Here is a 24,543-nt window from a genome sequence, read left to right as displayed (position 1 = left end):
GTTCAATCGCAAAACGATGTCTAACAGAAGATGTTTTGTTTTGGGGTGGTTGAGTACGGTCTGTGATATACGTATTAAGAACAACCAAAGGAACATGCTTTTTTTTTGTTCATTCATGGGATGTGGGCTTCGCTGGCTGGGCCAGCATTTATTGCCCATCCCTGGTTGCCCAAGGGAAGGTGGTGGTGAGCTGCCTGCTTGAACCGCTGCAGTCCTTGTGGTATAGGTACACCCACAGTGCCTTTAGGAAGGGAATTCCAGGATTTTGACCCAGCGATAGTGAAGGAACGGCGATATATTTCCAAGACAGGATGGTGAGTGACTTGGAGGGGAACTTCCAGGTGGTGGTGTTCCCATCTATCTGCTGCCCTTGTCCTTCTAGGAGGTTAGTGGTCATGGGTTTAGAAGGTGCTGTCTAAGGAGCCTTGTGAATTTCTGCAGTGCATCTTGTAGATGGTACACACTGCTGCTACTGTGCATCGGTGGTGGAGGGAGTGAATGTTTGTGGATGTGGTACCAATCAAGCGGACTGCTTTGTTCTGGATGGGTGTCCAGCTTTTTCAGTGTTGTAGAAGCTGCACTCATCCAGGCAAGTGGAGAGTATTCCATCACACTCCTGACTTGTGCCTTGTAGATGGCGGACAGGCTTTGGGGAGTCAGGAGGCAAGTTACTCGTCACACGATTCCTAGCCCCTGACGTGCTCTTGTAGCCACAGTATTTATATGGCTACTCCAGTTCAGTTTCTGGTCAATGGTTAGTGCCATTTGTCCTCAGGATAACCAGGTCTACATACAGGCTAACAGTCAATCCTTAAAAACAACCACAACTAAAAAAGGTAAGATTTTAAAATACACTTGTCTATATGCAGAATCAGGTGCAGAAGTGCTCCTTCTGATTCCACATGCAAGTAATATGGCTGCTTCCGTGTGCCCCAGCCAATTTAAAATGTAGTTGTTCGCAGCTTGTTTTTGACAGTTCATGGCCCCTTTAAGTTTTTTTCACAGCCATGCATGTGCATTATTTATCACAGAATAAGGCCTGCATGGCATCTTTTTAGCTGCTGCATGGCTGCACACCCATATAGCCTAGCAGAAACACTGCCCCTCAAACACTCCTGGTTTTCACTGCTAACTCAGCGTCCCCGCCACTCCAAACATCCACCTTCTCAGTTGGCCTTATCTTCCCTTAGTGTTCACTCACTTGACAGCCACTGCAGTGACAGGGATCCAAATTTCTTGCATGTTTAGTGCATAAGCAACAACTGGATACTTTTAATTGTTATTATACAGTATTCTTGCAGATAGGCCTACCTCAACATCCAAAGCAAACTGAATGGCAAATCTCTCTGCTTCCTCAAATTTATGCTTATAAAGCAGGCGACTTAGTCTAGAAACAGATTATAAAATGTAAAACTACAGCCAATCACAACTTAATTAATAAAACAAAACACAAAAAAAGCTGGAAACACATACCAGATCAGTCAAGACCTGGGTCAAGAACAGATAGTGCAACATTTCAAGCTTATGCCATTTTGAACAGAAAAAAAAACTAAAGAACAAAACAAATGATAAAATCAGAAAAAAGATAGGAGGAAATAAACTAAAAACAAACAAAAACACAACTTGGAATTCAGTGCGTTTGTTGGATGATGCGATAGAATTTCTGGCAAGGGATCAAAAATATTTAAGAAACTGAAGGGGAAAAGGATATGTTATTAGTTAAAATCAGTGGAAGGCCTAAGGAAGGATGAGAAAATGAGATAGCAGAAAACTTGACAAAATTGGGTTTTAAATTAAAAATGTACTGTGGGATCAAGAGCTCCAAAAGCTGTCAAACAAGTGAACAGGAATGGTATATTTCCCCATAGAAGCACCAAGTTCCAATGGATCCACCATCCAAAATGCCAACATCCCGTCCCCCAGACAATGGCAGACCCACCCAAGTCACCAGCAGCCTGGAAGAAGGTAAGCAGATAGGTGCTACATCTCACATGTTTGAATGGAGAGGAACCAGGCAAAAGTTGAAATGGTAGAAATATGGACTAGGGGGAATGATCCTTTCATAAAGCAGAGGAGTGTGGAAGAGAAGCTGTCAAAAGCTGAAACTGGTGTGTATTGGGGAGAGTTGGGCTGTCAATTGAAGTTGAAAGGCAACGAGGATGAGAGTGATAAGGACACAGTGATCTCCACCTGCAGGAAAATAGGAGGTCATTTCAGGAGGTTCTGGTGCTGAAGATAGAGACATTAGAGTATATGCAAGTGAGACTGCAAAATTTGATGAAAGAGATTGGAACCCTTATATAAGCGTGAGGTGTAAAGACTATCCCTTTAGATAGTTGAGGTAGTCATTGAGCTTGGAATAGATAACTTTGAAAAAAACCAACGCAACAGAGAGGGAAGAGAATAGAGAACAGAAAGAAAATAGAGACTATGAAAGGAAGAGATTTTTTAAAAACCCAAGAGTAACAAAGCAAGACAATACATTCAAGAGTGTCTCTCTCGCCTGGAAGCAAAGGGGCACAGAAGACTTAAAGACGAACAGTGCAAAAGTGAGGGATGAATGAAAATTAGAAGCCTCATAAATAAATTAAAATCTTGACAGTAGAATGGTGACTACCAGCAACATCAAATTAGTCCCCATTGTAATGAAAGAAGTCATCAAAAGGGTCTATTTAAAAGTTCAATCTAGCTGGGCTAGGTGGTTTCCCAGGTTGACATATGTCACCATGTACAGTTTACTCTTTACCTGTTTTCTGGCAGTGCTTCTGTTAAGCATCTCATGGCTACTGTAGAAATGACTCCTTCAGGTGAACTATAAGTTATGAAAATATGCAATAACTACATGGAAATAATTGGATGTTTTGCAAATGCATTTTAAAACAGAATGGTATTAGAATCCATTAAAAAATTACAATGTAGATACATTTGTTCAATTTATTATATGTAGTTATAACAATATGAAAGACTTTCAATGTTTTAACTGGTAAATTTGTTATACCTTTTCTGATTTTCAGAAACTCCTTCCAAAATGTATATTGTGTCCTTTATAAGAAACAGTACAAGTGAGTTATCAAAACTAAAATCCATTTAATTATAGTTAAGTGAAAAAGCATTTCAGCACCAACATAGTCATGGGGTGGCAAGATAGAGATCTGAATCTCTCACACTGCTAGATCTTGGATCTCAGCTGCATCACCTAAAGAGAGGGAAGGCAGAGAGGCAAACGAAGGAAAATGATGGAGCAAACAAAGTTTCTACCCACAAAATTAAGTCATGCCAACACAATTTTATTCCAATATTAGTCTTTAATCTTGCAGCTGAATGAATGAGAAGTCATTACTGGACTAATGATTACAAAAAAGTGAACCGCATTGCAACAAGCTTTGCAAAATGTTAAGTAGTATGGTAAATCAATTTGTAAAGACTCTTCTAATCACTCCTTGATAGAGAACAACACAATACAAAAAAAATTTTCAACAGTCTGAACAATTTCACCTTTATCCTTTCTCATGTTATTACTAATCAGTAACTTTGATCATGTAGGAGTAAGGAAATTACTTAAATGCCTCAAAAAAAGTAAAGTAACATTTTATTATGATTCACATCAAAAAGCTAATAGACATTTCTCAATGACCCAGGATAAATATTTTTGTACTCTCCTACCTGACCAACATCAGTTTGAACCAGAGCTGCAACATCTGCCACTTCCAAAGAGTACAGTAGCTTCATTGTGGGAAATGAATACACTAAGAGATTTCTCATCTATAATTAATCAAAGATAAACATACTCATACATTGTAGCTAAGTAAAAGCAAATGCATTGCACTAAACCATAAATTCACTGTACCGCAACTTTCTGAACGTAAAAATTCCTTCTAAATAGACTTACACAATTTACATCTAGTAAATTTAGGGTTCTGCTCAATAGAAACAAAAAAGTCATTTGGAGAAGCAGTTAATAACTTGAAGCAAAATAAAAGTTACCTGTTTGTTCACTGGAGTTGTCAGAGCTACAAGTTTCAAGTTTGCATCCCCTTGTCTAAGGAGAAACAAAATAAATAATTATATTTGATAGCTTTTCCAGTAATAATAACTTGCATTTACCAGAACCACTTTTAAAATAGAAGAAATGAAGATAAAAAAAAACACTGCAAGCTTGGTCAAAGGGGTAGGTTTTAAGGAGAGGAGAGCCAATTGGAGGAGTAGAGGGCAATGCTACCTCTTTTTTTGATGTACGCAGCCCATTCATTTAAGTGTTCAGCCCTTTATATATTTTTTTTTTTGAGTGGTTACACACGCACAGCAATTTAAAAGGGCTGATTTGTGCTCAGCCTGCACAGGAACTTCTAGGTTGCTGCGCGGCACAGTTTAGAGAGGTGTAGGGAGGGAACTCTAGAACTTGGGACCTATGTGGGCTGAAGGTACATCTGCTGATGGCGCTTTGAAGGGATGGTGGTATCACGATGACGAGAATTGTGACTAAGTGATATCAACCTGTAATGTCACCAGCTAACCAAGGATAGACTGAGCTGTTTAAAAAGGACCTTTTAATGACAAGATACTGACCAAAGATGGCTGCCACTAGTCACCTGATGTCTGGTATGATATGTTGACTGCTTTAAGTTCCTACATGAATTGTACTGCAGACATGCCCTGACATGTTGCTCAGGGAATTTCACACCTGAGGGTGTTAAGGACCACTTCAAAAAGGAACTATTGAAAAGAATGGGACACTGCATTTGCAGCTTTATAAGACTCTCTCTCCAGCGGAGACCGAAAGTCTACTGGGACAATAGCTACCTGGAAAGGAATCATCAAAATCGATAATGACTCCTTCAGAAGTTAATGACTGGGACATTATAAACCATAAAACAAAAGGCAGATTCACACATCAGATGAACAGATCCTCTCTGAAATCATTGCAGGGAGAGAAGGTCATGTGATGAGTAACGATTTTGAAATCTCTTTAATACAGTTGCTAAGCTCAGAGGCAGTAATAGTCTGGAGAAGCTGCCAATGGAGCAGTAAAAAGTCCCTTCTCTCTCTGTCTTAAGCCAAAGCCCCATTTTACATCTAAATATCCAGCACAGTGATAGTGAATTTCCATCAAAAAGAACTTCAGGAGAAAACTCATCGATTTTTGGAAAAGATGGATTTTTAAAAAAGGATTTGTCTCCAACAAATGCAGTTATGTCAGCTTCAACCCAACCCTGGAATCGAAAGGAACCTGGAAAAATCACAGCCGTAGTGTCCAGCAAGGAACTCAAACTGTGAATCCCTTTTTACTTTTCAGCATTGAACTTTTAATATGCTAAAAACATAACCACCTCCAGTGTAACTTGCAAAACTGTGCATGCTTATGTGGGTCATGAAAGTTCCAGAAGTACAGGTTTACCTTTTTAAATATTTTACTACCTTTGCCTGGATGGCTTTTTAAAACTCAATAAAAACTAATCCCTTTTGTTTTGAAAACCTCAACAAAGGCCGTCAGACCTGTTTCTTTGCAATCAGTACATAAATGGTGAAACACAGACAAGAAAATTCCTTTATCCTCCTAAATTCACAAACAAACCTGTTGCAGCCAGACCTGGGGTGGTAAACTAGAGGAGTCAAATTTTACCTTTCATGTGGTCATAACAGAATGCACAACAAGCCACAGACAGGAACAGAGAATGCATATATTACAGATGCAGATGCAAATATGCTCTAGCAGATTTTCTATGGAGTTGCACAGTTTTATACTAGTAAAGATCTTGCCAAAAAAGTGTTATGGAAGTAGACAGAGTAAGTGCGATGCCTATAGCAAGTGCAAGCTATATGAAAGATTCAATTGCAATGTCAATTCATATCATCTGTTCTCCAAATGTCCAACAGTAGGAGTCTGTAACCTGAAATTATACTGATCCAATCAAGATATTGTTTAAAATATACTTTTTTTTTTTAAAAAAGTTTTTCCATCTCAATTCTTCTTTACATTTTCTGGCAATACTTGCTGAATGCAAAACCCTTTTCCACGGAAAGTCAACAATTAGAGCAAGTATCAAAATTGATAAGTTCAAGGAAATAACTGAAACATAAGAGAAGGAAAGGCTATTTTATTACAATAATTTACCATTCTCCTTACTTGTTAATGGCAGAAGAATCCCCCTCTGCAGTCAGCAAGAAATCTTGGATGTGAACTGTGGGCCAGGACCAGACCATAACAAACACATAGGCATCCCACATGCTAAGAAAATCCTGATCCAAAATAAAAGCAAGTTAGAATTTAAAGGAAAAACAGTATTGATTAAAATATTCGGTCCTAGTACAGGACATTGACCTAAACTTACAGTGTCATCCAAGACAAATATTGCACTCCCAACAATCTGGCACTTCTTCACACCTAAAATTAAAAAAACAGTATCCATTACATATTTAGATTTTTCAGACTAGATATTCTAAGTGAACAGAACATTATAACTTACACTAAACTATGATTTCCTTCCTCCTCAGCCTGAAATGTTGGACAAAATGAAGTTCAGTCATCTCAATCCTGTCAAATGGTTGAATAATCCACTTCCTTCAATTTCAGAATTGTTTAATTCTTATCAGACAATTTTGTTTTGTTTTTAAACATTAAATTTTCAGTCTGTGTTAGGCCTCCGAATTAAAATTGAAGCAAAACAAAAAAAAAATTACTCTGGATCATCAGAAGTAGTCTGCAAATCAATATTAAGGCTCCCCACATTTCCACAAGACAATGACCATCATTCAGAAAGGATATTGGAATGGGATGGATAAAAAAGTTCATATGATTACAATAGTAGTAGTTCTGGTACATTTGCAGCAAAGGCACACTGACAAATGCCATGAGAGGACATTTTATTTTACCTCTAACTTATGCTCTGCCAAATCTGGCAGTGACGAAAAAATAGCGTGTTTAAATATGCAGTTTATACCAAATAGTGTGGGAAAATGGCATGTTCAAACAAAAAGGTGAAATTCAAAGTGCGAGAGAAAGACCATAGCTGCAGTCATATTGCCATCCAATCTATGCAAAGCAATTTCAGTTGAGGAATGAAAACAGCAACAGCATAACACACATGCAAGTCGTAAGTCCAATTATAAAGCACACAAAAACCCAAATGGAGAAACACCCCATGCCCCTCCTCAATGTCCCAGGATTTAAGACTCATCCCAATTTGAGCTTGTACCAGTCAGTTTAACAAGAAATATTTTAAGTATCTACCAGGGATCCAGTGAACCAACTAGTTGCTTCTTAAATTCGTATGTCAGGAGTTTTTACAGGGGGGTTCATCCAATTATCCAACATAATATTGATGGAGGCCCAGAGAAATGGCATAAAAAGGATGTTTCTCTGGGGTTTCTGATGATTTCCCAAAGTTACAGTGGATGATCAGAAGATATATATTGCAGTGGATTCTCTCACAGCAGGAAATAAAAAAATCTCTAAAATTAAATGAGTGGATGCAAATCATCAACTGTTGGATTGTTTCACAAGAACAAAAGCACGTACGAAGGAATTGTTAGGCATCCTAGAGACGTAGCGTGTCTCAGTGTAATGTTTTGTACAGAATATGGAGGTCTTTGATTTAATTTGTTTTGAAATGTTGGTTGCGTGTATAAACTCTAATTTTGATTTAACAGATTCTGTTCTATTAAATGTACATTACTTATATGCAGGTTGTAGGCATTAACTGGTGATTCACTTCAGCTCCTATAAATAGGAACAAAATGAAACTGTGATTCTTGGGTTAGGAGGTGCATGTATATAATGTGTATCTTGGACATAAAACTTTATAAAAATGTGTAAAGATTGGCTCCAGTTCTTCACAATCTGGCTTCTTGGATTATAACACTGCATTGTAGTCTTTTGGCTGAGACGTCCCTCAGGTGGCATAAAAAATTCCATGGCACTATTTCCGAGACAGCAGGGGAGTTTTCCCAGTATCCTGATCAATATTTATTCCTCAATCAACATCACAAAAACAGATTATACGGTCATTATCACATTGCTGCTTGTGGGAGCTTGCTGCGTGCAAATTGGCAACATTTCCTGTATTACAACAGTGCCTACACTTAAAAAGAACTTCATTGGCTGTAAAGCACTTTGGAGACTGATTATGAAAAGCACTATACAAACGTGAATCTTTTTTTAAAAATATTTGTTCGTTTACGGGGTGTGGGTGTCACTGGCTAGGCCAGCATTTATTGCACATCCTAATTGCCCTCAAGAAGGTAGGTTGCCTTCTTGAACCACAACAGCCCATGTGGTGTAGAGAATTCTGGGATTTTGACCCAGCAACAGTGAAGGAACAGTGATATAGTGCTAAGTCAGGATGGTGAGTGGCTTGAAAGGGAACATGCAGGTGGTGGTGTTCCCATGTGCCTGCTGCCCTTGTCCTTCGAGGTAGTGGAGGTCACAGGTTTAGAAGGTGCTATCAAAGGAGCCTTGGTGAGTTGTTACAGTGCATCTTGTGGATTGTGGCAGCAGTGTGTACTGTCAGTGGTGGACTGAGTACACATTTGAGGTGGTGGGTGGGGCTCCAATCAAGCAGGCTGCTTTGTCCTGAATGGCGTCACACTTCTTGACTGTTGTTGGGGCTGCACTCGTCCAGGCAAATGGACAGTATTCCAAAACACTCCTGACTTGTAGATGGTGGACAGGCTTTGAAGACTCAGGAGGCGAGTTACTCATTGCAAAATTCCTAGCTTCTGACCTGCTCTTGTGGCCACAGTATTTATATGGCTGGTCCAGTTCAGTTTCTGGTCAACAGAAACTGAACTGGATGCTGATAATAGGAAATTCAGCAACAGAAATGCCATTGAATGTCAAGTGGTTAGATTCTCTTGTTGAAGACAGTCATTTTGCCTGGCACTTTTGAGACGCAAATGTTACTTGCCACTTATGAGCCCAAGCCTGAATTTTGTCCAGGTCTTGCTGCATAGATAGGGACTGGTTCAGTATCTGAGGAGTCGTGAATGGTGCTGAACATTGTGCAATCATCAGCGAACATCCCCACTTCTGACATTATGAAGGGAAGGTCATTGATGATGAAGCAATTGAAGACAGTTGGGCTCTGGGCACTACCCCGAGGAACTCCTGCAGTGATGTCCTGGGATTGGCATGATTGACTTCCAACAACCACCACAACCATCTTCCTTTGTGCTAGGTATGACTCCGGATTCCTATTGACTTGAATTTGGCTGGGGCTCCTTGACGCCACACCCAGACAAAGGCTGCCTTGATGTTAAGGGCTGACATACTCACCTCACCTCTGGAGTTCAGCTCTTCTGTCCATGTTTGGACTAAGGCAGCAATGAGGTCAGGAGTCAAGTGGCCCTGGCAGAACGTAAACTGAGCCTCAGTGAGCAGGTTATAGCTGATTAAGTACCGCTTGACAGCACTGTCAACTACGCCTTCCATCAAGAGTGGACTTATGAGGCGATAATGGGCTGGGTTGGATTTGTCCTGCTTTTTGTGGACAGGACATAACTGGGCAATTTCCCACATTGCCAAGTAAATGCCAGTGTTGTAGCTGTACTAGGACAGCTTGGCTAGGGGTGCAGCTAGTTCTGGAACACAAGTCTTCATAACATGCCAGAGCTGTCCCATAGTATCCAGTGCCTTCAGCTGTTTCTTGATAGCACGTGGAGTGAATAGAATTGGCTGACGACTGGAATCTGTGATGCTGGGGATCTCAGGAGGCTGAAATGGATCATGCACTTGGCAGTTCTGGCTGAAGATGGCTGCAAATGCTTTTGCCTTATCTTTGGCACTGATGTGCTTGGCTCCCCCAACATCAAGGGCGTAGATATTTGTGGAGTCTCCTCCTCCAGTGAGCTGTTCAATTGTCCACCACCATTCATGACTGGATGTGGCAGGAGTGCAGAGCTTACATCTGCTCCATTGATTGTGGGATCGCTTAACTCTGTCTATTGCACGCTGTTTCCACTATTTGGCATGCAAGTAGTCCTGTATTGTAGCTTCACCAGGTTGGAACTTCATTTTTAGGTATACCTGACCATGGCATGCCCTCCTGCACTCTTCATTAAACCAGGGTTGACCCTCGATTTGATCGCGATAGAGTGGGGGAGTATGCCGGGCTATGAGGATACAGACTGTGGTTGTACACAATTCTGCTGCCGCTGATGGCCCACAGCGCCTCACGGATGCCCGGTTTTGAGTTGCTAGATTGGTTTGAAATCTATCCCATTTAGCACAATGTTGGCCCCACACAACACATTGGAGAGTATCCTCAATGTCAAGATGGGACTTCGCCTCCACAAGAACAGCATAGTGGTCTTCCTGTCAATAAATGTCATGGGCAGGGGCATCTGCAACAGGTAAATTGGTGAGGGCGAGGTCAAGAAGGTTTTCCTCTCTTGTTGGTTCCCTTACCACCTGCTGCAGACCCAATCTAACCCATTAGGACTCAACTAGCTCAGTCTTTTAAAATGTAATAATTGTAATAGACTGCCAGTTATAGGAGTCATTGCTGCCCCACTTAAACATCAAAAGGAAGTTGGATTAATTCTCAAGTCAAGAACAGTAGGCTATGCACTACGTGTAACAAAATGAGAAATGGTTAGAACAGGTCTTGAAAAATTAATGTGATCATAGGTAATGCGGTATGTGTTAATTGAGCTTTTCTGATTCTTAAATTATGTCCTTGATGTTGACACTGTGCTAAAGTTGCAAATATATTTTTCAATATTAATATCTCTCACTTGAGTATAAAATATACGCTAGTAAAAACATTTATCACAAAAAAATGGAGTTCCACTGACATCTACAGTTGTGTTTCCTCTGACACAGGAACATGAATCCCAGTTTTAACTAAATTTCCCATTTGGATTTTCTTATAATAGCGTGGGAAGGCAGGAAAGAAACATTAATTAGAAATAGGTTCTTGATGACCATGCACTAAATTCTTCATTGAGAATTGATATTTATGGGAGATATGAAGATTACAATTGACTGGCCCCTAATTCAGGATGGTGATATGAAGGGAATAAGAGGAAAGAAAGCGACATTAATTGCACAATACAGAAAAAAGGGACAGTAATGTGTTAACAAATTACAAAGCTATAGCAATAAATATTTGCTAAACTGATGACTCACAATGTTCAAATTTCACACTGACCTTTGATTATGGATGAATCAACCACATTATTAACTTCTAGGTCCTTGAGAGTATTTATGTTCCATGTTGATAATACATAGTTACCTGTGCCCTGAAGTACAACAAAATATGAACAAAATACTTTCTTCCTTGTACATATTTATTAAGGCAGAAAAAACAACAATTGCCTCAACAGTATAAAAGCACAGTTTGAGGTTACAAAGACCCTTCAAGCATAATATGTATGTTACACATTACATACATTCATTCCCATTATATGTTACACCCAAATGCATTGCCAATAGCTTCTCTGCAGCACATTGTGAATACAGGCAAAGAGCGAAAGCTGTTCCATACTACAGAATTGCAGAAGAGAAAAGATTAAATGGCCCAAAAAAAGAAATTCTTATTGTTTCTCTCCATATATTCTCCCCTCTTCTACTGGCATATGGATCCACAGTTGCAGGCACCTTCTAGTACCTCATTCAGGTGCTGTGTTTTGCATTGCAAATAAAAAAGTTGTATCCTACGCCTTTATTTAACATAATACAGAGAACAAAAATAGCCTGGTGTACAAAAACTACAGCATTTTTGAATTTTTGGACAAGCATTTGAATTATTCCCTAGTTTTTAAATGACTAAACAAAAAAGTGTTAGAGTTAGTCAACAAATTCACATGTGAGCAAATGGAGAATGCATTTTCAAGAGAGTCAGAATATCTAACACAAACTATTTCTCCAGAGACTCTCTTCTGTTTTGATTTTTGTTAGGTATGCCTGGTGTTTCGCATAAATCCTTCAAACTTGATCACTGAAGCAAGTGAACCTTTGCAAAACAAAATGGCTGAATTTCTGTGGAGGTTCTAATCATCTTGCTTTAGATGATGCAGACAAACTGGAAAAACAGTGTAAATAGTGCAGGTCCCCCAACACAGTTACAGTGCATGACTGGGAGAGCCCCTGCCAAAATTCAACTGCACAATGATTTTAAACTGAATTCTGATGTGAATTCAGAGCTGCATACGCAACTTCAGTTACCCTCAAACTTAATTCAGGAAATGATGAGCTGTTACCATTATCATGAATTGTTGATTTAGACCATTTCTCTATAAAGAGAACTTGAACAGTGGTCTTAAAGAGAACAGGTCAGGTCAAACAAAACTCCATTTTAATAGCCAAACATCACAATTATGATCTAGACTCCAGATTACTTACAAGCACTACTGTATCCTAATAAACACAGATTAACCCCTCCCCAGATAAACAAAACATTCTGGATACTTTCATTGCTAGTAGTTTGATGCATGTCTCAGCAGTGGAAAACCTTATTTCTAATACTAGTGTTGATAATCATGATTTAGATTTGCAAACAACTAATGTCAAATAAACTTATGAGGAAACCACTTACCCCAATGAGAAGTTTAACATTTTTCAAACAATTAATCACTGCATGGTTACAGCCACCTGTGTGCTTATCCTCAGTCTGAACATATTTGATCTTGATCTGTTCCTTTAGCTAATAGGACAAAAGAAAAAATTGAAAGGAACTGCAATGTGTTTTCCTGCAGTATTAAGACATAGCATAATGACAATAAAAGTCTTGAGGTCTTACTGCTTTTGTTGTATCAAAGTCCATCATCTCAATTGCTGTAATAGAGAAAAAAAATCAGAATACCAGAAATGATAAATTATAAATGGAACAAAAATTTCAAATCAGTAATAAACAAATGAATCAGCAGGTCTGATACCAAATAACATTATGATGAAAAGTGGTGGAAGGTATATAGGAATTGGGTAGGAGACCCAAGACAAGGTGGCATGGGGATGGATGTCATGCACTAGGAATAATTTCCAGAGTTCAAGAGCAGTGATAAGGGAGTTCTTGATATCTGGGAGCATTGGAGCTATGGGATCAGCAGCCATTCATTCTAAGGAGCAGAGTGGCGTAGGATGAATTTCTAGCAATGAATTCTGAGAACATGGGGTTGGGGTGGAGTAAAAAAAAAACAGGATAGGAGAATGGAAACGAAACTGCAGACATGCCCCCCCCCCCAATAACAATAACAATAACATTGCCCAACTTCACCCTATCTCAGCTCAACCAGCTCAGCTGAAACCCTCATCAATGCCTTTGTTATCTCTAGACTCAATTGTTCCAATACACTCCTGGCTGGACTCCCACAGTCAATCCTTTGTACATGTTAAGATCATCAAAAACTCTGCTGCCCGTGTCATAACTCACAGCAAGTCCCGTTCCCCCATCATCCATGTGCTCATTGACCAAGACTAGCTCCTGGTCAAGCAATGCCTCGATTTTAAAATTTTCATCTTTGTTTTCAAATTCTCCATAGCCTCACCCCTCCCTCTCCCTGTAATCTCCTTCAACCACCAAAACCCTCCATGATACCCTCTAATTCTGGCCTCTTGTGTATCTCCAATTTTAATTGCTCCATCATTGGTGGTTATGCACCAGCTGTCTATGCCTCTAGCTCTGGAATACCCTTCTTACAACCCCTCTGCCTCTACGATATGCCTTCAAACCTATCTCTTTGACCAAACTTTTGGTCAACTGACCTAATAAGTCTTATGTGGCTTGATGTCATACTTTGAACTGTAATATCCCTATGAAGCAAATTTGGATGCTTCATTAAGTTAAAAGGTAGTATATAAATATAAGCTGTTCTTGTTACTTCCTTTCATCCTCCAATTTTTACCTTATACGCATTCCCCCACCACCTTTGCACCACCATTAATGGCAGAATCTACAGTCAACTCTGCTGGAATTGCTTCGCAAAACTTTTGCACCTCTCCTCACTCTCACCCCATTTTTCTGTTCCTTTCCAAAATGCATTACAGTCTTAATATAAATCCTATTTAAATGTAAGTTTTTTACCTTGTTGAAGTCTAGCAAGCTGCAGGCATGAAATCCAGAAGAAACCATTGCTAGTTAGCAGGACCATATAGTAGGTACCTAACGGAAAAATGAAAGGTTTGCAGGATTGAAACGTCACTGTATAGAATGAGAATCATCAGCTTGAACAGACATTCGTGATTCAATTTCTCCAAGAAGATAGTTGTCTGTTACAGTTGCAAGACTGAAGCAAGGTTAAAGGGGTAAGAAAGACAACTAAGAAAGAAACTGATGGCATTTTTCTAATCTCCAAAGCCTGTGAAAATGAAGTACTAAGACAAGGGAAAGTAAAAAGAGAAAAGAGAAGGTTGATATAAATTGCTCATAAAGCAGAATTTTAAAAAGTCTTCATTTGAAATTAACATATATACAACTACAATAACTTAAAATTATATAGCGCCTTTACAATGTTTCTTAAGGCACTTCACAGGAGCACTTATCAGATGAAGATTTGACACTGAGCTATATTAAGGAATTATTAGGGTTAGTGGCCAAAAGCTTAATCAAAGAAGTAGGTCTTCAGGAGTTTCTGAAAGGAAACTATCGTGGAAGAGAGGTGGTGAGGTTTAGGGAGGGAATTCCATAGCCTAGGGATTAATCAGCTGAAGGCATGGTCACCAATAATAGAGCAATGAGAATCAGGAATGCCCAACAATCCAAAATTGACAGTACTTGCAAATTTTTTTAAACCATAGAAAAAGCAATTACTTAATTTTTAGTGACAATTTTATTTTGAGAAAAGCATGACTTGTCATTTGGAGACTTAGTACATCTAATTAAAACAGGGAATTGTGTCACTGCTCTGGATTTGATGCTCCTGATGCATTGAATTATCTGGCAATATTTCTCATCTGTCATCAAACAAATTTTAAATATTATGTCCTGGAAGATTATCATTAATGAAGGAATCATTTGTATTGGACAAGGTTACACCTACTGAAAAAAAGCAAGAGTTTTTAATAGGTACGCAAGTGGTAAGAGAACAGCCAACATGGGGGGTAAAGCTAAGAGATGAACAAGGCAAATTTTGTGGGAGAGTGATAAATACTAAGTAAGAACTAAAATAAACACAAAACGCTGCAGCTGCTGGAGATTTGAAATAAAAACAGAAGATGGTGGAAAAACTCAGGTCTGGCAGCATCCTTGGAGAGTGAAGCAGAGTCACCGTTGAGTCCATATTAGTGCAAACTGATCATCCTGGGGTGTTTTGCCTTTCAATTGTCCCTCATTCACGCTGGAAAGGCAATCTGGCTGACCTCTAGCAGATACATGCAACAGCGTGACCAAAACCAGAAATAGGGTTTGTGTTAAATCAATTAAAAAACCCAAGTAATGGTCTGCATTACTTTAAAACTAGTTAACCTTCTCAAAATTCAATGAATATACAGTAAAAGCCTGGTTAGACTTGGAATTAACAGAAATAATCAGCTGTCACATTAATTGCAACACTTGCTCTTTAACATTTCAACTTAAAAACAACTAACAGTACACTGCCTTTCATGAGCTTACTTCTGGCCAATAGCAATAGCTTATCAATGAAAATAAAACTGTACCTGAATGAGGGGCTTCCTTCTCCAAAGTAAGACTTAGGTAGGCCTTCCCTTCTGAAGAGTTCTTCATCAGTGACTTCCAAAGAAGACAAAAGGTGTAAACGAATATTGTTATTTGGGGAATTTAAGGTTGTATATAATACACTTTAGCACAAACATCTAAATATTGTAAATAAATTAAATATAATTATAGCAATATCAACATTGGCAATTACACTATTATTGCTTAATATATGGAATTTTTCATATCTTGCTTCCAAAAATAATTAGCAAACATTTATTCATAGGAAGCCATAACACTAAAGTTGGCAGATCAAATATAGTGTTAAACACAAATAAAACAGTCAAGTTATTCTGCAATCTCAAGAATCTCAAAAGCTTCAAACCATCAACCTCCTTGTAAAAATGCTTCAGTGCTGGGATACTTGGTCAAGAAAATTATTTACAACTACATAAGCAAATCTCCACTTACATTAGTTAAGAGTGTCTGTCTGGACTTTACATGCAAAAGATGAAGATTTCCATTTCTTTCTCCAACCATCAGAAATTGTCCTTCCTGACAGAGTGCCACCACATCCACATCAGTGTCTAAAATAGTTGAATTAGGAATCAAATATATTGAACAGTTATTTAGACAGCCAACAGAATAATGGGTAGGCGGCGTTCAGGATATAACCCCATATGATCCTATGACAGGGCAAAAGAAATGGTTCTTCAGAAAGCTACAATGCTTTCTGCCTTTGTTAAACTCGAGAATTCCCACCCTAAACCTCGCTATCTTTCTTTTCTCCTTTAAGGTGCTCTTAAAAACCTACCTCATTGAGCAAGCATTTAGTCATCTGCCTTGTGGGACTCAGTATCAAATTTTGCTCTATAACACGTCTGTGGAGCACTTTGGGAGTTTTTAATGATGTAAAGTGCTATCTAAATACAAGTTATTGTTGTCACAGTATTTTTAAGGCTGCCAATGATCACCCATAGCGTGAGGTATTATGCAACTCATCATCTAAAAGTGACCCAGATTGAAGATATTTTAAACAGTGTAATTCCTTATATCATCCTAACAAACTAGGTTATTTCAAATTATCTTAAGCTATAGCTCATCATATAGTTTCACACATAAAGGATAGCCGTTTTGGATGGAATAACAGGGGCAACCAACACTGTGGATCTGTAACAAAAACAGAATTACCTGGAAAAACTCAGCAGGTCTGGCAGCATCGGCGGAGAAGAAAAGAGTTGACGTTTCGAGTCCTCATGACCCTTCAACAGAACTGAGTGAATATTAGGAGAGGGGTGAAATATAAGCTGGTTTAAGGTTGGGGGGGGTGATGGTGTGGTGTGGTTTAGGGACAAGCAAGCAGTGGTAGGAGCAGATAATCAAAAGATGTCACAGACAAAGGAACAAAGAGGTGTTGAAGGTGGTGATATTATCTAAACAAATGTGCTAATTAAGAATAGATGGCAGGGCATCCAAGGTACAGCTCTAGTTGGGGTTGGGTGGAAAGACTAGCAGGGCATACAAGATTTAAAAATAATGGAAATAGGTGGGAAAAGAAAAATCTATATAAATTATTGGAAAAAACAAAAGGAAGGGGGAAGAAACAGAAAGGGGGTGGGGATGGAGGAGGGAGTTCAAGATCTAAAGTTGTTGAATTCAATATTCAGTCCGGAAGGCTGTAAAGTGCCTAGTCGGAAGATGAGGTGCTGTTCCTCCAGTTTGCATTGGGCTTCACTGGAACAATGCAGCAAGCCAAGGACAGACATGTGGGCAAGAGAGCAGGGTGGAGTGTTAAAATGGCAAGCGACAGGGAGGTTTGGGTCTTTCTTGCAGACAGACCGCAGGTGTTCTGCAAAGCAATCGCCCAGTTTACGTTTGGTCTCTCCAATGTAGAGGAGACCGCATTGGGAGCAACGAATGCAGTAGACTAAGTTGGAGGAAATGCAAGTGAAATGCTGCTTCACTTGAAAGGAGTGTTTGGGCCCTTGGACGGTGAGGAGAGAGGAAGTGAAGGGGCAGGTGTTGAATCTTTTGCGTGGGCATGGGGAGGTGCCATAGGTAGAGGTTGAGGAGTAGGGGGTGATGGGGGAGTGGACCAGGGTGTCCCAGAGGGAACGATCCCTACGGAATGCCACCGGTGGGGTGAGGGGAAGATGTGTTTGGTGGTGGCATCATGCTGGAGTTGGCAGAAATGGCGGAGGATGATCCTTTGAATGCGGAGGCTGGTGGAGTGATAAGTGAGGACAAGGGGGACCCTGTCATGTTTCTGGGAGGGAGGAGAAGGCGTGAGGGCAGATGCGCGGGAGATGGGCTGGACACGGTTGAGGGCCCTGTCAATGACCGTGGGTGGAAAACCTCGGTTAAGGAAGAAGGAAGACATGTCAGAGGAACTGTTTTTGAAGGTAGCATCATCAGAACAGATGTGACGGAGGCAAAGGAACTGAGAGAATGGGATGGAGTCCTTACAGGAAGCGGGGTGTGAGGAGCTGTAGTCGAGGTAGCTGTGGGAGTCGGTAGACTTGTAATGGATATTGGTGGACAGTCTATCACCAAAAATTGAGACAGAGAGGTCAAGGAAGGGAAGGGAAGTGTCAGATGGACCGTGTGAAAATGATGGAGGGGTGGAGATTAGAAGCAAAATTAATAAATTTTTCCAAATCCCGACGAGAGCATGAAGCAGCACCGAAGTAATCATTGATGTACCGGAGAAAGAGTTGTGGGAGGGGGCCGGAGTAGGACTGGAACAAGGAATGTTCCACATACCCCATAAAGAGACAGGCATAGCTGGGGCCCATGCGGGTACCCATAGCCACACCTTTTCTTCATCTCATCCAACACCTCAACAAGAAACTTTTTCTCTTTCTCTCAAGTGCTAAGGAACGCAAGCTCCAACAGCTCATCGACACCAAAACCCATTTAGGACCCTCCACCCCCGCCTGTCCCTCCGTCCCCACCCCATCTTCCAATCCCAGCCACGGCCGTGTATTCACTATACCCCCTGACCTTCCCCTCTCCGACACTGAACATTCAGTCATCAGCAAAGGACTTAGTTTCATACCCTTACGCCCTCCTCTCAATGAATTTTGGGCTCGGCACAATGCTGAACTCTTCTTCCACCGTCTATGTTTCCATGCTCACTTCTTTGGGCAGGAGTCCTCTCCCTGTTCAATGGATCATTTTACCCACGTCCAATATTCTCCCTCAAACCTGGACCCCTCCCTCTGGATTCTTACCTTCTCTTGATCTTTTCATTGAGAACTGTCGGCATGACATTAGTCGTCTCAATTTCTCTGCTCCTCTCACCCATTCTAATCTGTCTCTCTCTGAACTTACTGCACTCCGTTCTCTCAGGTCCAACCCCAACATTGTCATCAAACCCGCTGACAAGGGTGGTGCTGTTGTTGTCTGGCGCACTGACCTCTACCTCGTGGAGGCTGAGCGTCAACTCGCAGACACTTCCTCCTACCTCTCCCTGGACCATGACCCCACCACTGAACCTCAAGCCATTGTTTCCAGGACTGTCACTGACCTCATCTCCTCTGGAGATCTTCCTCCCACAGCTTCCAACCTGATAGTCGCCCAACCTCGGACGGCCCGCTTCTATCTCCTACCCAAAATCCACAAACAGAACTGCCCCGGTAGACCGATCGTCTCAGCTTGCTCCTGCCCCACAGAACTCATTTCTCGTTATCTTGACTCCCTTCTCTCTCCCCTTGTCCAGTCCCTTCCCACCTACATCTGTGATTCCTCTGACACCTTACGTCACATCAACAATTTCCAGTTCCCTGGCCCCAACCGCTTCCTCTTCACCATGAACGTCCAATCCCTTTACACCTCCATCCCCCACCAGAATGGTCTGAGGGCCCTTAGCTTCTTCCTCGAACAGAGGCCCGAACAAATTACCCCACTGTGGATCTGTACCCTAGCGTCTGTCACAGCCTTCAGGAAACAAGAGGAGGAAGTTTGGAACCAGAAAAAGTACAGTACAGCTGCCCCTGAATATAACTCTATGCTCAGGAGCCTTGAGGAAATAGTTTTGCACCAAAGGAACAGTTATATGCATAACTGTTTATGTAGCTGGTATTATACATTATAACTTGGTGTTTGAAAATAGGGACATATGTTGCATCTCAGCTGCTTTACATGCTCTGAACTCAAACAATATTCTTTAAGTATATCTAACACAATGTAATTGCCTCCAAACAGCTCAGCAGTGTTTCAAGCATGTTTCACAAATTTCCTGATAATCTGGCATGGCTTCTTGCCCTTCACAGGTATTGAGATTAAAACTAAACACTATAATGTATTGAGCTGTTAATTGATCACTGGCAACGCACTTTTCTAGGACATGAAGCAATGCCTCTTATTTTGTCCAGTCTCTCACCGTCCCAAGTTAAGCAACTACAATGATGAATGCTAAGTCTAGATGAATTGTATTGTTTCTTACTTCCGCAGTCACCAGGAAATGCTTCAAGCCCTTTCCCATACCATTCCTCAATAGTAAAGGTCTTACTTTTTATTTTAAAATAACAACATCTTTGCAGGCCAATTATTTTAACTGAAACACAGCCTGTAGCATTCTATTCATCTCAGACATAAGCTAGCTTTAAAGCCAATAAGCAGGACTCCAGATGGGAAAACAGTGCAGAGTCAAATTACAACAGACAAAACTGACCTGATAATAAAAGCTGATATCAATTACACACTGATTCCCTGGTTGGAAGGGAAACCACATATCTCAAGATTTGGCCAGAACAAGGAGAGTTAACCTCTGCATTGAGCAACAACAATTACATTTCAAAAATAATTAATGGTAAGTAAAGTGCTTTGGGATACTCTGAGACTCTGAAGATGTAATAAGGTTCAATATAAATGCAAGTTTGTTCTTTTCTTATTTTTGCACCAAGAAGTAAGGGCTGTATAAACTGATTATATTTCTGAGGAACTCCATGAAATCTAGGTAACTATTACTGCAAGTTTACTATACTATCTTAATCTGGCCCTCACAGATACTACCAGTTCAGAACTGGTAGTAGTTCTGAACATCTGCTTCCCTTACTCCAGGTAGAACATTCTGGAGAAACAAAACACCAAATTAGCCAACAGTACTCACCAAACTGAAGCTGCATCAGCACAGATTGACAAATCTGGTCCATAAGCAATACTGAATGGTCCACAACAACCACACAGCCATCGGAGCTGCAAAAGGCATGAAGCTTGGGACAGACTGTTACCTAAATGGCAAAGGCAATGTTAATTCTATACAACAGCTTTTAAACTTAGCAGTTAAATTCTTTGAAAAATAAAAACGCTTGAAACTGCAGTATTGCATTTCATACAAAAATTTTCTTCTCCCATTTCTCAGGACAGATTAGGCTGTGAAGGCATTTGACAAAGGCCAGCAAATGAAAAAGTCGCTGACCCACAATTTAAAAAAAACTTTGGGCTGGCAGCAATTTTAGAATTTTAAAATGCACCCACTGCACTTTATAAACACAAGCATTTGCTGGAAGTGAATTGCAAGTTCCCTAACAGCGGTGGAATCAGTCTGCACCCAAGTTGAGAAGCACTCATTGGATTAGCTCCCCCATCAATACAAATACTTGTCCTGATCTTTAAACTGAATTATTCACAAGATTTCTGTTTACAAGATTACTCAATTTCCAGTGTACTCAATCATTAAAACACCCAGAGATTTTCAGTGTGAATTGAAAGAATGCAGCTAACCAAAGGATTACTGATCATACAACAAATGATATCCTTCAGGCAAACGCCCTCTAGGAATTTACCAACTGACTGGCAAACGGGGACACAAAGATGTTATCATAACTGAGGTGATCTTGTGTTAGAGAATTATTCAGAACACAAGAAACACTTGCTAAATATTTGAACCATCTCAAAGTACTACAGCTTCACTTTGTCTTTGAAGTTATGCTGTTATCTCACCACCCCCTCATAAAAATAAAATCTTACCGTTGTTGAAGAGGATATTTTAACTATAGTATCTACTTGATAAAGGGCTGCACCACTCTCTTTTCTGGCCTCAATGTTTAGCCGACCACTGCCGGTATCATCATTTGTCAGAAGTTCAATCTCGTTCCACATCTTGAATGATTGCTATAATCAAAAATACAAGTAGCCAATTATATTTTACTTATTTTGTTTGAACATTTGACCAAGATAAGCAATTGATTTTTAATGGCTATCTTCAATTTAATTTCACAAACAGAACTAATTGAAACTTAAATGAGCTAGAGATATTTGTCCTTTGGTTTTGTAATATTAAAAAATTGTATCCTTCCTTTCCTATATCCAACAACTTGCATTTTATAGTACCCTTAATGTAAAAAAAATCTCAAGACACTTCACAGAGGCGTGAACAGAAAAAAAATGAACACAGAGCAAAGAAGGAGCTATTAAGAGTTTGTTTTAAGCAGTGTGCTGAAAGAGCATAAAAAGGTATAGGGACAAATGCACTATGCAGAGGATATATTATATACAAGATAATTTTGGATGAACCGAGACTTGTGGGTCATTTAGGATGATTGGCTGGCTAGGAGAATATTGGAATATTTAAGTCCATAGGACACAAAGGCAAAGTTGAGGGTTTCAGCAGCAATGATGGTCTGCTCAACAAAATCCAAAGTAGCAGAAAGGTCAAATAGGGGAAAAGCATTATGGTCAGTCTCAGATATCATTTAGGACTTTGATTAGGGCCATTTCAGTATTGCGATAGGGACAGAAACTCAATTACAGAGATTCAAACAAGGAATTGCAGGTAAAATAGGAACAGATCGCAACATATCCAAAGACTTTTGAAAGGGAGTTTGGAGATAGTGTGACAGTTTGCAAAGTCAGAGGGATTGAGGCTTGTTTTCTTGAGGAGGGATGATGATGACTAGTTTTGAAAGAAGGTCAGTGCCAAAGGAGAAACAGCCACTAACAATGTCAGCTAACATGAGAGACAGAAAGGGAATATTGGGCAGTTGGCTGCTCAGTGAAATTGCAATTACGGGAGCTTGAGTGGGCCTCATGGACAAAGATGAACTTAGGGAGGGAATAAAAGGGATAAAATAAAAAAGTGACTTCAACAATAAGGCAGGGGAGCCTTGAGTGATTGGGCAAGAGGAAAGAGCAAAGGAGTTAAAGCAGTTAAACAAATGGTCTCAACCTGAATAATAAAGTCCTCCATGAACTTGTTAGTGATTTTTTTAAAAATTCATTCATGGGATGTGCTCATCGCTAGCTAGGCCAACATATACTGCCCATTTCTAATTTCCCTTAAGGTGGTGGTGAGCTGCCTTCTTGAACCGTTGCAGTCCCTGTGGTGTAGTTAAACTCAGTGCTATTAGGAAGTAGGTTCCAGGGTTTTGACCCAGCGACAGCAAAGGAACGATGATATATTTCCAAGTCAGGATGGTGAGTAGCATGGAGGGGAACTTCAAAGTGGTGGTGTTCTCATCTATCTGCTGCCCTTGTCCTTTGAGATGGTAGTGGTCATGGGTTTGGAAGGTGCTGTCTCAGGGGGCTTGATGAGTTCCTACAGTGCATCTTATAGATAGTACACACTGCATCAGTGGTGGAGGAAGTGAATGTTTGTGGATGTGGTGCCAATCAAGTGCACTGCTTTGTTCTGGATGGTGTAAAGTTTCTTGAGGGTTGTTGGAGCTGCTCTCATCCAGACAAGTAGAGAGTATTCCATCACACTCCTGGCTTGTGCCTCAGAACAGCTTGGCTAGGAGCGTGGCAAATTCTGGAGCACAAGTCTTCAGTACTATTGCCAGAATATTGTCAGGGCCCATAGCTGTTGTAGTATCCAGTGCTTTCAGCCATTTCTTGATATCATGTGGAGTGAATCAAATTGGCTGAAGATTTGCATCTATGATGCTGGGATGTGGAATGAACTGAGAGGGGGTTTAAGGAGACAATTGGTGAAGAAGTTGGAGGTTATTTATGTGGTCCAATTGAATCCTGGAGTAATCGGTGATTTAGGAGGAATCATAGAATGGTTACAGCACAGAAGGCAAAAACAGAATTACCTGGAAAAACTCAGCAGGTCTGGCAGCATCAGCAGAAAAGAAAAGAGTTGACATTTCGAGTCCTTATGACCCTTCAACAGAACTGAGTGAATCTTAGGAAAGGGGTGAAAAATAAGCTGGTTTAAGGTGGGGGAGAGAGAGAGAGAAGTGGGGGGGGCAGTGTGGTTGTAGGGACAAGCAAGCAGTGATAGGAGCAGATAATCAAAAGATGTCACAGACAAAAGAACAAAAGAACACAGAGGCGTTGAAGGTGATGATATTATCTAAACGAATGTGCTAATTAAGAATGGATGGTAGGGCACTCAAGGTACAGCTCTAGTGGGGGTGGGGTGGAAAGGCTAGCACGGCATAAAAGATTTAAAAATAATGGAAATAGGTGGGAAAAGAAAAATCTATATAAATTATTGGAAAAAACAAAAGTAATGATTCACCACATTCCCACTGGCTACCTGAAAGGGATAATCATCCAGAAGAGCTTTGATATACTTGGGCCAAATGAGGAATCCTCTATCTTTTAGCAACATTAATTTCACTTTCCCAATAATTAGCCCTTCTAATATTTATTTGGAGGAAATTTCTACTCATGCATTACTGGATATTGGATAAGCAGCCTGATAAACCAGACAGTGGAGGGGCCAAGAACAATGTCGATAGTGAGGCAGAACTGGATGTTGTCAGCATGTGAAACTTGATATTGGCTCAGGTTTTGTGATCTGTAATGACACAACTGCACTCACCACTGATATTTAAGCACGCTTTCCTCAAAAATCTGGCAATCTCTGAGGTGGATTTCCCCTTTAGAAACATTAGTTTGAATTTGTCATCGTCCAAGTGGATCTCCAAGCATCCAGCAAGTTTTGTCACCAAGCAGAGCAAGCAGCTAATCACATTGAAGCATTTCCAGAGACAGCAAACCA

The 24,543-nt window shown here is 40.3% G+C and overlaps 1 protein-coding gene across 1 annotated transcript in view; it reads right to left on the bottom strand.

The window, feature by feature from the left end:
- The window catches only part of kntc1 (kinetochore associated 1), a 137,336-nt gene that overhangs the window by 111,597 nt on the left and 1,196 nt on the right, over positions 1–24,543 (bottom strand). Inside the window, exons 2-16 of the mRNA XM_041203049.1 lie at positions 21,561–21,704; positions 20,701–20,821; positions 16,059–16,174; positions 15,590–15,662; positions 14,019–14,096; positions 12,738–12,772; positions 12,534–12,641; positions 11,148–11,238; positions 6,330–6,382; positions 6,125–6,237; positions 3,985–4,039; positions 3,664–3,762; positions 2,999–3,042; positions 2,747–2,812; positions 1,312–1,387 (exon numbers count right to left, since the gene is read on the bottom strand). Coding sequence (XP_041058983.1) covers positions 1,312–1,387; positions 2,747–2,812; positions 2,999–3,042; positions 3,664–3,762; positions 3,985–4,039; positions 6,125–6,237; positions 6,330–6,382; positions 11,148–11,238; positions 12,534–12,641; positions 12,738–12,772; positions 14,019–14,096; positions 15,590–15,662; positions 16,059–16,174; positions 20,701–20,821; positions 21,561–21,692 — 1,260 coding nt within the window. The 5' untranslated portion in view covers positions 21,693–21,704. The remainder of the gene's footprint in view (positions 1–1,311; positions 1,388–2,746; positions 2,813–2,998; positions 3,043–3,663; positions 3,763–3,984; positions 4,040–6,124; positions 6,238–6,329; positions 6,383–11,147; positions 11,239–12,533; positions 12,642–12,737; positions 12,773–14,018; positions 14,097–15,589; positions 15,663–16,058; positions 16,175–20,700; positions 20,822–21,560; positions 21,705–24,543) is intronic.

This window comes from Carcharodon carcharias, chromosome 13, assembly GCF_017639515.1.
Source record: "Carcharodon carcharias isolate sCarCar2 chromosome 13, sCarCar2.pri, whole genome shotgun sequence".
Taxonomy (NCBI): domain Eukaryota; kingdom Metazoa; phylum Chordata; class Chondrichthyes; order Lamniformes; family Lamnidae; genus Carcharodon; species Carcharodon carcharias.
This window is presented reverse-complemented; position numbering and strand designations above follow the sequence as displayed.